Below are 15,486 nucleotides of genomic sequence, written 5' to 3' on the forward strand. Positions count from 1 at the left end.
ACAAGATTGGGGTCTACAGAATGGAGGTGAGTCCTGGCCATGCCACGTGCCCAGATGTGACCTCAGACACACTATGTCACCTCCCTGTAAAGGGTTCAACCCCTAAACTGTTGGGCTATGAGGAGATTTAAATGAGATAAAGCTATAAAGTGCCTGGCCCCATGCCTCAAACACGGGAACGTCCAGGTCTTCAATAAATACCTGTTCTCTTCCTCTTCCCATGGAAACCCCATACCTTTCCCATGCACACACACGTACACATACTCACACTCCATAGGTGAAACCTAGTTGTGGGTTTAAATTGTGTTAGCAAAGAGAAATTGTTTGATATCATTTTTTTTTAAAAAAAGGACTAACTCTTCATGCCTCGGATGGTGATTTAATTAACAAATTGTTTAATAATATGGGATATGTATGTATCCCATATAAGGCACCCAGCTACCCTGAGAGGAATTTAAGAGATTAATACCCAGATTTTACAGATGAAAACATTGAGGCTCAAGAAGTAAGAGACTTGCCACAATGAGACTTACCAGTGGGAAGCTAGGACGGGTACCCAGGTCTCCTGGCCACCACTCACATTTATTGGAGGATTAAGGTTCTTTGGCATGAAGACAGACTGCTCAAGATCAGATCCAGGTTTTGCTACAGTCTAGATGTATGACCTTGGGTAAGTCACTTGAATTCTCTGTTCCTCTGATCCTCAGTTTCCTTATTTACAGAATGATTACCGTAATAGTATCATCCTTATAAAAATTGTTATAAAATTTTACAATTTAAAATGCAAATTGCAAAATAAAAGATACCTGGAGCAAAGTCAGTGCTCGGTACATATTAGCTATTTTTTCCAGCTCCATGGCCCTACCGAGACAACAGTAAATGCTTAAAACTTTTCGAAATAAAATCTGAGCATTCTGTCCTAGGATTAAAATTCATGTTTGATGCATCCTTTTTGTTTTGTTTTCAAATTTACCCCAATATCCCAAAGCCCCTCGCCCAAGACCTTGTCCTGTCCACTGTGGCCAATCTTGTATATGTTTAGATGGAAAAAGCATCTGCTTTTTGTAAGAATAGATTTGAACTTCGAGAAGCATTTCGCAAATGTTAACGGGTCTCTCTGTTGCTGTCACCCTAGGCACGAATTTCAGTCTTGCGGAACTGGGCATCTGTGAGCCCTCCCCGCACCGAAGTGGCTACTGTTCCGACATGGGGCTCCTTCACCAGGGCTACTCTCTGAGCGCAGGGTCCGACGCTGACTCCGACACCGAGGGAGGGATGTCTCCAGAACACGCCATCAGACTGTGGGGGAGAGGGATAAAATCCAGGCGCAGTTCCGGCCTGTCCAGTCGTGAAAACTCAGCCCTTACCTTGACTGATTCTGACAACGAAAATAAGTCAGATGATGAGAACGGTAGGCCTGCTTCTTCAATACGTCTTTTTCATGTTCCGGGTACTGCACGATGTGGGTCTTGGGGTATTTTTATTGTTTAATAAAGAGGCATCTAAAACCATTCATTTTCTTTTAAATTGACTCCGTCTACCCACTCTGAGCTAGGGGAAAATAAACCAGCCAACCTCAAGCACATGAGACATGAGGAGAGAATTTTAAAATCTCCTTTTGATGATAACACAATACTCAGGTGGAGTCAGTTGGTCTTATTAGCAAGTAAATTACATTGCATAAGAGGAAACTTGATAAACTATGACCTATATCTAGAAAATGTCCTCTCTCCACGAGTTTCTAGGTCATCGTATTGATTGCCCCTTCCCAGGAAATGGCAACCTGGGTTATTTTTTTTTCATGACGATCTCTTAAGAATCCTACCTTGTCTTAGACTTTCATTTCCAGGCGGCAGTGCCTCATATCCGTATTGAAGATCAAACTGGGAACAGATGCTCTGGAGTTTAATAATGACAAATAGGAAGGGACTTGTCTTCAAAAAAGTGTTCTCTTATATGTTTACGTTTCTCCTTGGTACCTCTGTAGGTTAATGGCTTCCCACGTCTTCTATCACAAATCACTATTGCTTATCCATCAGCTTTGTAGATGGATTTTAATGAAACTTTGAAAATTAAATGCTTCCGATCATTAAGCAGTAAATATAGGGAAGCCTAAGAAAGTCATTAAAGAGATAAGGTGCTTATTTGTGGATTTCTGAGGGACTCACAAATGTGTTTAGTCAAAAACATTTTTAAAAAGACAAATTGCGTTAGGTACAGTTGATTTATGAAGAAAACATCAAAGGGTATGTGAGTTGTTATGAATATATTGTGTTTGCTAAAAGAATTGCCATTAAGAGGTTTAGAAATAGTTCAGTTAAGGATGTTTATGTGAAATATTATAAACTTCTAGAGTAGCTTTAAGTATTTTCTTGTATTTAAAAAAAGAAAAAAGAAATTTGCAGGCATACAGTTTGTTGTGAATGCAAAAGCATAGCTATATATTACTTAATCTCAAAACTGTTGAAAATATATAATTTCCTTGGTAAGTTGCATATATGAAAAAGATGTCACTTTGTTGCATTTAAATTTATGTTTAATTCTGAAATAATTTATTCTACAGTGGGGACAAGGGGATGTATCTTACTTATGCCTTCGTTCATGTAGCTAATCAAGGTGTACTCTCAAGAAAAAATCTGCACTTGACTCCTTTTGAATTTTAACAAAATTCTGCCTCTTGGCACATTCAACACTCTAAGATGCTTAGTTGATAGGAAATTACTTTTAGAAGTTTTCATAAAGGCATACATTGAATTCATTTACTGTTGTACTTTTTCAACTTCAGTGTGTGTTGGATATGATTTAAATGGAGGCAGTTTGATTGCCTAATAAATAAAATCACTTGTAATCCAGGAACTTAAGGAACATTTTAAACAAGGTATTTTAGCAGATCTTCTGTGGTTGGTATTCTCACTGGTCTTATGGAAACCATCTACACAGAATTATTTATACATATTTATAGAATCTGCACCCTCTGGTTTTAAAGCTATATACGTCTTTAAAAACTCAACTAGTAAGAGGAGGTCTCCAGTGAAGCAAAGGAAGCAAAAAATGGTTGCCTTGAATTTCCCTAGAGCTGTTATGGATGGGCGAACTTTATAATTAATTAGGTATTTGGTAGACCAGAAGTAGTCTCTTTTTTCCAACATTATTTAGAACATCACATTTGAACAGTTTTCACATATGGGAGTCTGTGTAAAGCCCTGCGTACTGATAGGAAATAAACCCTTTGACATGGTGTCTCATTTTTTTTTTTTTTCCTTCTGTAATGCAAGTTATAATGCCGTCAGAATTGCATAAAGAAAAATGTACTCAGAAGTACTAAGCAACCCTTTTGTGCCTTAGTCTGGGAGATTGCCACGCAAGTTTGAAGGCCACAGTTCAAACGTAGGTGATAGCTGATTACTTTAAAATGTATAGATAGAATAATGTGTTTCCTTTTCTTTTAAAAAAAAAAAGAACAATATTTCACATATTTAAAAGATGTACATACTACATATTCTGTTCTCATTTGGGTCCAGAAATGAAAAACAAGAAATTACACACGTCACATCTTCAAGTCTTTAAGCAAACACAACGTAAGGCACAGGCTACTCTGCAGGCTGAGGTGTTAACTTCAGTAACTTCTTGCTCTTTCTCTTTGACAAATTCCATCTAGCTCACAGAGAAATCAATGTGTTTTCACATCACTGGTTTTATGAAGTTTGGGAATGTATTATCATATAGATTGACAGTTGCCCCACTGGTTCCACACCACAGCGTGGACACTTACAAAGCCGTCATTAATTTCCTCACACTTGTACCCCGCAATGGCTTCCTCCATAATAAACACTCTGTCCTTCAGAACTAAATCAATAACCTTTTAGGTATGCCTCTCTTGGACAGGAAGTAGCAAGAATCTATACTTCGCAGAAGAAGCTCTCCAATTCCGTTTTAGATTTTAAGGATATACGGCCATAAAACGAATCTTTTCTTTGGAGCCCATATAGTTTTATTTCCTTTTTTTATGGTGGGGTCGTGGGGTACATAAAGTTTCACAGTGCTTATTTTTTAAAAAATCACCCTTAAAAATTCCGATCGTGATTTTTCTAAGCATAGGTAGACAGCGAAGACAGATCTCAAAAACCTCCTTCTCTTTTTATTGTATGAAATATGAATCCAGCCTTCAGACTCAAGCAGTAAAATTCCCACCACCAACAGTGCTTCCTGCATGCTACTGTGACAAAAATGACCTACTAGTGACTTAGTGACTTGAAAGTACTGTTACGTTGAACACACTGATGAATTTGTCTTTTCCTTTTTTTTCGCCCAGCACAGACACTTCAGAGTTATCACCACTCACAGCTCTGTGTCTTACACTCACTGTATGACCAGCAAATTAACGCTACGCTGGTTTGGGTTGCTTTAAATAGATAAAACTCTCAGGTTCAGGTTATTTTATCAAATTCTTTAACTCTGTCTTTAAGGTAATGATGGCTTAGTTAGAAATGGCAATGAGAGTTGAGATTACCTGGGCCAAGTTTCTGCTGCTGTGAAATTTGACTGCATCCATAGACAGGGCTTTCCCAGTGATTTTAAATTAGAATCATTCCTTTTTTGGGTAATAAATGTCCCACTTAAAATATATCCTCTCCAAGGCCCTTTGTCTCATCCGAGTTATGGAGAAAATGGGGCAGTCGCTAATACACAAGAATAACTAATTGCCTTCTTAAAAATGCGGAATAATAGCACACACTGTAAAAAATCTGGTCTCTGTACTCTTGACTCCCTTAGGCAGTTTCTTCACCTTGGGGACTCAAAAATATCCTTGAGGTTTTTTTTTCATTCCATCATAATTCTAGTTTTCGTGATTTTATTGGAAATCCAGAAAGAAAAAAGAACAAAAAGACAAAGAAAATAAACTTGGGTATGGGGTAGGAAACCAGAAATCACATAAAACTAAATCTGGCCTTGGTTAAAGCTTAAAAAAAAAAAAAAAAAAAATCATCCTTCCCTCCCCGTCCCTGTCCAAAGTAAATAAGGACAATGTTCATTTTCATCTGTTGTCAATTGGGAAATTTATAATTTTCATAATGTACTTTGAGGTTCAAAATATAAATGTTGGGTTAATTCCATTGCATTGCACAAAATGCATTTATAAACCAAGCTGGCTCTCGGCACATAATGGATTTGTGTAAAGTGTATTTGTGGCACACAGATTCTATTAGATTGTGTGTCCTCTTGGCAGAGGTCTGCCGTGTTCCTGTTTCCTCAGAAGGGCTTGAGCACACCCGGGTACTCACTGCACGTTAATTGAGACATGGGACATAAACTCTGAGGGGAGGAAGATTTTCCAGAGAGATAATGCCTGTAGGGTGTTACCACCAACCACATTTCATTCATTTATCAGAGGAGGTGAATTTCTTTATTTCTCTTAAAAAAAAAAAATGGCTCCTTAATAAATTTCACATGAGAATACCCTGTAAGAAAACACCTCAAGACCTGATGTGAGCTTCTATTTCTGCCCCACTCAGTGACATGTTGTTAAACTCACTGTGTGTCTTAGAATCCACTCTACTCTCTTCTCCCCCAACCCACATGTTAACGTTACCAGGAATGCCTAGAACAGATGTAAAACCTTACTGTGAGCACCAGATAATTATAGCCCAGGGCTCATACTTTTGCTCTTAAAGTCGGGGGAAACAATAATAAAAGAGGGAAGCTACAAAAATTATACAGTAATATTTGACTGTACTTTTGATGTTGATACTGGGATGATTTCTTTTGCAGCCAAATTTTATAGAAAAAACATCCACATAACCTAAAGAAAGTAATTTCTTAAATCTTTAAAAATCATAAAAGAAAGCAAAACAAACTTTACATCCATTTTGGTGACAGTTATTTCAAATTTTGTTTTTAAGCTTTATTGTTTTATACTTGATAATTTGAAAGAGTAACATTTATAAAGAAAAATATATATATGTGTGTATATATGTATATATATATAAATATATATATACATATATATATATATATATATATATATTTATATATATATATATATATATATATATATATATATATACACACACACACATATGTATAAAAGAATATGAGACAAAAAAAAGACCAGAGCACAGAATGTCACAGGTTTTCAGTCTTGTCTATTCCTAAGTGAAAGTATGATTTGATTTTAATAACTGGTTGGATTCCTTAAAAGTGCAGATATCAGAGGCTATAAAGGTACCTTATTTTACAAAAAGCTTATTATCACTTTTTTATAAAGTTGTTCATAAGAGTCCTAAATATATTATCACAATGTGAAAATACAGCTGATAATAATATAGAACCAGAAAGAAAATGTAGGACTATCACATTGTCTGGTGGCTTCATACATAAGCAAGAAGTGAAAGGATTGACGTTTGCCAAGGAACCCATATGAGACTTCAGTGTTTAGGTTTTCGGCAAATTAAGCAATGCTGACATCACTTTAAAATAGAACAGAGTACTTGAAGGACTGTAAAAGTATGTGTTTGATTCCAGTGCTGCATGTTCCACATTATAAACTTTAGTATCATGGTTTTTAGTTCTTTATATATTTCTTTCGTTCCTTTGGTGGTTTCTTTCATGTTTGCTAATGCTCCCAGGGGCTATCAAGCAATGGCTCCATTCAATAAATACAATAAATAAAATGAAGCACTAAGCCTTCCTTTTGGCAGGGCCAGCCTGATTATTACACGTGTAATCTCCAAGCCTTTGGGGAGACATTGGGCTTGGTGGATAATCATTTGGTTTTAAGCTGCTGAGTTCCTGATATCTGTACTTTCACTTCAGTTAAGTAGCAAAGCCAGTAAATGGGTGAGAGGCAAAATGCTTTCTTTCTTTTCTTTTTTTGTCAGTTCATGGTTGGAAGCCTCTTCACTCAGAAAACTCTTAACTTCTTTGCTTACTTTTCAGTCACTTATTAGTTTGGTTGTTGTTTGTCAAGGATCAAATTAAATTTCAATTTTGGGAATTGAGAAATGTAATCAATTATTAAGGCTATAAATTAAATGAGTGAAAACCAAAGAAGTTGACAGCATAAATTTTCTACGGACAACTGAGTCAGGATGAGTTTGCGCAGAATATAACAGCAAACTAAAAAGGGTTTGAGAAGAGTATATGAGAAGTAATGAGACACTTCGGTGACCCATTCTGAAACTGGAACACCACAAGTAGAAGGAGACAATTTCAAGTGATAGCTTTGTAAATAGGATAGAAATTGAAGCTATGTAGGTATTAGATATATATGCTTATACATAGGCTAGAAATTGAAGCTATGTAAGTATTAGGTATATATGCTTATACATAAGGGCAAAAACATAACTTATGATTTAATGTTGAGTATTAGTTAGTGCTAGCTGAAAGAATTGCCTAGAAAATTGTCCTTTTCAGTTTCCCTCAACTCAGTTTGAGGAATATTAAAGGAATCAAAGATGGAGGTAAGAGATTCATGAAATAGTCATTTACACCAGAGGTCATGAACTGCAGTCCATGAGTTATTTATTTGGGCAGTGCAATGTTTACAAAATTGTACATAAACCAACATTTTAAAAGTGAGCGATTTCATATTAGAAATTTGTACTTTTGGCTTCTCTCAAAATACATAAGACCCAGTAACACTTGCTCAGATTCCCCCCAGGGATAAGTTGGGTTATAGGAGTAACCATAGCACTTCTAATTGGGCTTGTGTCATCTGGTTCACAGAAGCTCCCTCTAGGCTTCTCACATTTAAGGTCTGCCATAGCCTTTGTGGGCACTTGATTACCAACCTTGACTTACATACAAACTTTAAGGAAATCAGAGATATTATAAATGGTAGCAAGAAAGCTAGAGGTCAACAATTGTAATGTAACATGTGTTTAGAATAGTTATGTTATATCTCTTTGTAAGCTTGACTTATCTGTAAAATGGGTTCAATTTTTCTAGAACAAGTTTCCAAAATAGTTTTAAGGATAAACTAAAATAAGATACAATGAAATCATATAAAATCAATTTAAATGAGAATTTAGTAAAATAATTGTATGTGTGTTGGAGAAAATAGTAAGTGGGTGATATGCCATCCCCATCTTGTAGGACAGGTGCTCTGAAGTGTTCAAAAATTAGTCAGAATCTTTGATTTTAACACATATACTTACCGCTATTTTAATGTAAAAATATGGAGGTGGACTTTTAGGAGATCGATGGAGGGAAAACCTACTTTAAAAACTTTAGCTACTTGAGCTGATTGAAGAAAACCCCAGAGCTTTTCAGGAGGAAGTCATTTAAAGAGGAAAATGACTTCGTACTAATTATGTTCAGTTTTGATTGGGCAAGTGGTTTACGGAGTCTGTAACAATGAAATGGAAGACAGTAAAGCAAAGGCTAGTGGAGGAAGTTGCAGTGATATACGAAGACCTCCAACATTCCCAGAGAAAAAGACTTGGAGCAGTATTGGATTATGCTGAGTTGGGAACAAGTGAGAGTCGTAAATGGTGCTCCACCAACCAAGAAATGTCCCTCTGCAAGTGGGTACGCAGGATTCCCAAGTGTATTCAGGAAAGGCTCTTATTCACAGTGCAGTGTACTCCCAATTCTCTTAGCATCCCAAGGATATTTGCAAAGAGAAAAGATATTGAAATACAAGTATGTTTACTAATGGAAAAGACTGAAATATTTGAGTTGGCATTCTTTGGAACCTCCATTCGTGGAGGTTTACACGGGCTTGAGGAGAATAGAAAAGATAGACACTACAGCAATATTTCTGCTTGTGTTAAGCATAAAAAGGTTGGGGGTGGGGCATGGATTTATATGGGGAGAGCTAGGCACAAGAGGAGGTTTGGGAAGTATTTTTTTATAGTGTCTTTTATGCAAGAAATACAGTATCATGCAATCACTAATCAAAAGGATCTTCGAAATGAATTTTAAAAATGAAAATTGGCATTTGGAAGCTAATGCACATTGGTTAAGTATGCATATTTTAATACACACACATATGTAATGCTGACAAAACTATGTTATTTTATTTAGCATTGATGAAAAGTAGCTAAGTGATCTCAGATGAGGAGATACTTTTATTTGGAAGATTTTTATTTTATTTCTGAAAAGATTTAAGGAGTATATGCTGGATGCTCAACATTATACAAAGCCATTGTGTGAGTCTCTTTGCACATGTGTCTGTGTTTTATGTGTATCGGGGCCGGGGAGGGGGTGCAATTGGAAGGAGGGCTGTTATTGAGAGGGATACACATCAAGAAAGAGAAATTAATCAAATTCCAGGGAGATGGTAACATAAGGCCATATATGAAAATACCAAAATGAGTACTGTAGACATTTTGTAGTGTACAGTTTTAGGCGCTGACCTTGTTTTGACTTTAACTCTGTTAGTCATTTTTAAAGCCTCAAACCACTTTTCCAATTATACCGTCTCGTCCACATAAATCAGAATATGTGTAAAAGACCCCATTTTCTCTCAATTCCCACATAAGAACTCTTGCTTCTTGGGAGCCCTGAACGAGTTTGAGATGTCAGAAAAATCATAGTTGATTGGTGGGGAGGCTGATTTCTTTGCAATGTAAAATATATTCTTTGATGATCTCCCTTCCCAACTCTGATCCCTTCCTCCAGGACTTTACTTCCATTCCCACAACACCCTGCATCCAGCATGGGCTGATCACCCCATCAGTGAAGTAATTTCTTTCTACTTATAAAAATTAGTGGGATCGTGTTTCCAAAATATTATTTTAGCATCGTGATTCACTGGGGTGCAGAAAACAAATTAAAACTTGTAGTTAAACTTACTTTTCTTCTCATTGATCCTTTAAAATTTCTATTTTTGAGCATTTGTATAGTGCACGTAATATAGTAGTATCTGTACACACCCGTGTGATGGATTACATAAATGCAGAAATGTGTACATTGGAAGTGTGTCCAAAGGTTTTATATTGATATAGATACATCACAAAATGTTAAGTGACTATTGTTTTAGACATTTTATTTCCCGGGAGATGAAGTCTAAACAACCTGTCTCTCCTCGGAGTATTTGGATAATCCATTATCCTCTGGCAACCTATTAGATTGTCTTTCTTGTTGTTCATTACTATCGGTACTGATCAGACTTTACTATCTTTTGATACAATTCCTATTTTCTTCTCTCAGTTCCCTGTGTCAACTTTCACTTCTTATGTGGATAGATGAAAATATTTACTTTGTTGTTTATTGAAGAAAGCAAGCACCCCTCTACATATACAGAGAATTTCCTGTCTAGTCTCAAAAGAGAAATCAGGAAACAGTCTTCGTATATGTCAGCAGCCTAGGATAGTAAAGGTACTTTTAAGGAGTTAAGAGTTTTAATTCGGTTGTAGATGAGGGTTAGAGTTTACGTAAGTGAGAAGGAGATGATGGGTATTCCAAATGAAGGAAAACCAATGTGTGTGGTGGTTGGAGAATGAGGAGATGGTATACAGATTATAATGATTTTTCAGGAATATTCTCTTTGGGGGAAAAAATCCAACTCTAGTCAGGCTAATGAGAACATACAGATTTCATTGAACAACAGTAGATAAATAACAATAGAGGTAAAAGGACCTGATGAACAAGAGCTTTGAGTTTCATGCCAAGGAATTATGGTCCGACCAAGAAGAATTAGAGAACTGCTAAAAGTTTATTGGAGCAGGAATTGTTATATTTTAGGAAGCTTCTGATTAAAGTGTATACACATACACACAAGTGTTTGATCAGAGACGGAAGCAGTAATCCAGATAGGAGGACCCAAGAAAACTCTGAGGCTACAGAGTTGTGCTTCTTTTCAATAGGAGAAATTAACCACTGACTAGCATATCAGCATTCAATATTTGTAATTAAGATGTGAATCTTTGAAAAGCATCTAATTTGAAGCTCATGGAATACAGGGAATGTTCCTTACAGAGTAACCTTTTATGCTTTCACACACAGTACAACAGCTGGACTCAAGAGTTTATACTAATCACATGATTAGATAATAAAATAACATCACATACTGCTGTGTACAGATAAACAGGTCAAAACATTGTTTTCAGTATGTTTTAGGGGAACACTGGCTAGAACTATTTCCGACTGATTAGTAGTTTCTTGAAGATTATTCCTGTTTCTACATCCTTGTTGCTCTTTTGGAGTCATACTTTCATGCAATTTGTTTAAGTTCTCCTGTAACTGTAGTTATGGCTCTTTTGTCATTCCTAATATTTTACATTTTTATCCTGCATGGTTTTTTAAAATCGAGCTTAAAATAGGTAGGTACACTCATTTCTCTTTTGAGCTTTTTATGTAGCTTTATTTTCTACTGTTGTTTTTTTTTTTTTCAATTTTATTGTGTTCATCTTTTATAATTCTCCCATTTTAACTCTTGGAGTATGTTTTGTTGTTCTTTTTCTTTAATGTTTTAAGATGAGTATTAAGTTTTGGTATTTTTAGTATTTCTTATTTAGAAAGAGTAAATATATTTCCATGTGCTATAGAATTTGATATAAAATGGTATCTTCTTAATTGCTTTCTAAAGAGTTTCAGTCAGCTGTACTCTCAAAATAAACAGAATCCTAATGCTACTAGTTTTCACTTTAGTACTAATAATTGCTGAAAAATGATAATTTTTACTGTTAATTCTTTATTTTATATATATATACATATATATTACTTTGGATGACATATAATACTATGATGTATATTAAAATCATATATAATACTACCGTATATTAATATATATGTATATGTAAGCATACAAATGTATAAACTATATAACATAAGTATGCAAAAGGTATCTAAAATATATGAAAATATGCATGTGCATGTAACACACACACATGCAGAAAAGTTTGAAGAAGAATAGAAATCACCTGTAATTTGACACCACAAAGAACCACGCTTATTATTTTGGCGCATATTCTTTTTAGTCTGTGTGCTGGTATATGCATGTGTATGTACAATTTGAATATTTTTACAGAGTTTACGCCATGGTTTACAATCCCTATGTAGCTATATCTTTTTCAGTAAATATATTATGAACATTTCCCCATGGTAGTAAGTTTTCTGCGATAGTTAAGGGGTTCATAGTATTTCTTTAACGTAAGACATTTCCTCAGTTTCCTTTCATTGAACATTAAGCTTATCTTTACTTTGGAAGCATTAAACGACAGTGTGATATAATAAATAAAATCTGTATAGCTAAATTCTTGGGCACATCCCTAATTTTTTATTGTGAGAAATTCATAGGAGATTCAGGACATACATGGTTATGCAAAATCGTAATTATTCTCAACCAGTTTCCTGTAGGAATGTTTACTCTTGTGCCAGCACAGTGTGAGAATGAGCTGGTGAACATTCACTCATGCTCAGGAGTCACAGACAATTACCTAAATGCCGTTCCGATTTCTCAATGAAAATATTTTTATTCTGGTTTACACTTGTTGGATTATAAGTCAGGCTGAGCAATTCTCCATGTGTTTATTGTCTATTTGTATTTCTTATTGTATTGTTCTTATATCTTCTTCAAATGAAAAGATATTGAAATGATCCTTCTCATTTTTAGAGTTTATAATTAACTTTTTATAATGCTTATGTGATCCCAGAGTAAGTCCTATTGTATTTTATCTATACAGATGCCTTGCAATGTTCATTTACAGATGTGAAAATGATTTGACTACATTCTCAAAATCATGAGAATTATTTTCATTATTTTCTGTAGGATAGGCTACTATATATATATGTCTTTCATATTATGTATGTATACATATATGAGCTATATATATATATATATATATATATATATATATATATATATATATATATATATATATGGAGGGAGGGAAGGAGGGAGGGAGAGAGAGAGAGAGAGAGATGACCTGGAGATTTCAGAAATACATTTAGTCTACCAGGCTCGAAAGCTGGAAAACCATTTAAAATGGTAGCATTAACCAAAGAATACAGTTATCTCTGAGTACAATAGGGAATTTCTTTCCATATTAAATATTCCAGCTATTGTTCAGAATGCTGGACTTTATTTCAGATTGTTAATTTATAACAAACCAAGGATAGAATTGTATTCCACATGATGAAAGGAAATTCACATCTGCTAAGACAATCTGCAAGGCACCTTGAGGAGAAGGAATCAAGTAAATGATGTATTAAATATTCTTTAAACTTCCTCTATCTATGGTGCCTTTGATTCAGTGGGGATAGTAATCATAAACACAGTGGTATCCCAGCTATTGGTATTTTCACAAAATAGATAGTTCTGCATGTAAGATAAACATCTCAGTACATAAAGAAATACTCTGAAAATAATCATGGGGAAGCAATTACTATTATAATAAGCATATGGTTCTACTAATACAGTGTTGCTTAATAATTGATGTTATAGAAAAAAAGTAGAAAAAGTTTTATATTCTGGGGCATCCCCTTATACATTCAGAATGGAAAAGACCCTAGTGAAATGCAGAACAATTAAAAGAATCCAGGCTGTCTTCCACTTCCGCTGATACACATTTATGGCTATGAACAGCAAGGCACATTGGGAAGGCAGGAAGTACACAAATCAATTTAATCTGTCCCTTTGTGGTATTTCAGGCCCACCACAATATAGTCCAATTTTATGTTTTTAGCCCTTGCTCCCACTTCTCCTCTAAATACATTTTCATCTCCAACCCAACTGGGCTGCTTACATTTTCCAGAACATATTCTTTCCTCCTCTGAGTCTTTGTTTGTCCTAGACCCTTTGCTTTCATTGTTATCCTCAAACCCGCCCGTCCATCACATTCCCATCCATCGTCAAAGAATTATCTAAGATGTCAAATCCTCTCTGACATCATTCCAATCTATCTCTGTATCTGAAAACTCCCACTCCTTTGAATTCTTTAGCATTTTTATTTATCTATTGCTTTTGGAACTTAGAGAAAATGGTGTAGCCTTCACCCAGGTAGAGAAGTAGATGATTTGTGTTGTGTTTTGAAGACAGAATATAGAGAACTTGATAATGGTTTGAATGTAGAAGCTGATGAAAAAGAGCAATCAAGGATTTCCAACTTTAGCAATTGAATGAATTCCTAAGTACTAAGATGGGGAATACTTGGAGAGAATAGGGTTTAGGGGCAGACCAAGCATTCCACTTTGTACATTGTTGAATAACGTAAGACATCCAAGTAAAAAGGTAATGTGGATAGTTGCATAATTATTGAGAAAGCACCTAGAGGAGAGATACAAACTGGAGCATCAACTTGAGAATCAACAGCTAAACAGTGGTTCTTGTAGATCCAGGGAAATAGATGAGCTCATACAAGGAGAAAGACAGAGAGAGAAGAGGAGCGAACTGTGAAGAGCCCTTAAATGTTGGATAGAGGAGAAGGGACACTCACATGAGACTGGACATGTATTTTTGGCTTGCACATAGTAGGTCTGTATTCACTCCCATGTGATTTTCATTAGCGCTCCTAATGGCTCCTAATTTTGGTATGGCTGCATAATCTCAACTCAAAGTGTTTCTGTTTCTTTTCTCTCCATGACTGCTGCCTGAATCAAAGGAAGCAAACCTGGATGAGCTTTTACAGAGAAAAGAGAGAAATAAATTAATTTTAAAAGGCATAGTGGCTCAGGAGCATAAATAAAGGAGATGAGCTTTCTCAAATGATTGGTACACTGGTCTCTGGGGTGATTTCAAAATGTTTAGTAATGTGTAACAACAGTATCAAACTATAAACTTTTACTGTAGTCAAAATATTTATTGAGTACCTACTATGTATTATGCTTAGGATATATTCGTGAACAAACTAGAAAAAAATCCCTACCCTCTTGTAACTTAGATTCTGTTTGAGGAAAGAGAGAACGAGAAAGAGAGAGACAGTAAAAGATGAACATAGAGAAGAGAAAGAGAAACAGAGAAAGGGAGAGAGGGAGGGAGGGAAAGAAGGAAAAAAATCTGGTGATAAATGCTATGGAAAAAAGAAAGAGAGCAAAGGTAGTTGGAAGTATGTGGTTATGGTTTTGCGGTTTTAAATGAGGTGGGGGTGTCAGTGAAAGCTTCATTGAAAATCTGACATTTAAATAAACAAAAAGTTAAAGGAGGCCAGGAAATGAGTTGGGAAGTAAAATTGACTAAGCCTATTTCTGGTGTTAGAGCATCCAGGCAGATGGAATCGCTAATGCAAAGACTTTAATATAGGACTATTCCTGGTGGATTTAAGGAAGTTAGTGCGATTATAGTAGAAGACACACTGAAAAGAATAATAGGACATGAGGTCACAGAGGTAAAGGTGGAGCCAGATCATGTAGGGCGTCATAGATAATTTAAAATTATCGTCTTCATTCTGAGCGAAATGGATATCCATGCAGATAGCGTAAGAGTGACATGATCTAACTTCCCATTTAAAAATATCACTCTGTAAATTGTGTTTAGAATAGAATACAAGAGGCAAGGATGAGGAGACCAGTTAGGAGGCTATTGTAGTAACCAAGACAAGAGTT

At 35.5% G+C, this 15,486-nt stretch overlaps 1 protein-coding gene across 6 annotated transcripts in view; it reads left to right on the forward strand.

Moving 5' to 3' along the window:
- TENM2 (teneurin transmembrane protein 2) overlaps nucleotides 1-15,486 on the forward strand; it is a 1,142,683-nt gene that overhangs the window by 344,476 nt on the left and 782,721 nt on the right. For 5 of the 6 annotated variants that reach the window (XM_019740872.3, XM_019740888.3, XM_019740899.3 and 2 more), the window contains exon 4: nucleotides 1,136-1,411. The exons of the other annotated variant lie outside the window; for it this stretch is intronic. In XM_019740872.3, the coding sequence (XP_019596431.3) occupies nucleotides 1,136-1,411 (276 nt within the window). The remainder of the gene's footprint in view (nucleotides 1-1,135; nucleotides 1,412-15,486) is intronic. 6 annotated transcript variants of the gene reach the window in all.

Source organism: Rhinolophus sinicus, chromosome 5 (assembly GCF_057876585.1).
Source record: "Rhinolophus sinicus isolate RSI-liver-muscle chromosome 5, RSI-T2T, whole genome shotgun sequence".
NCBI lineage: Eukaryota > Metazoa > Chordata > Mammalia > Chiroptera > Rhinolophidae > Rhinolophus > Rhinolophus sinicus.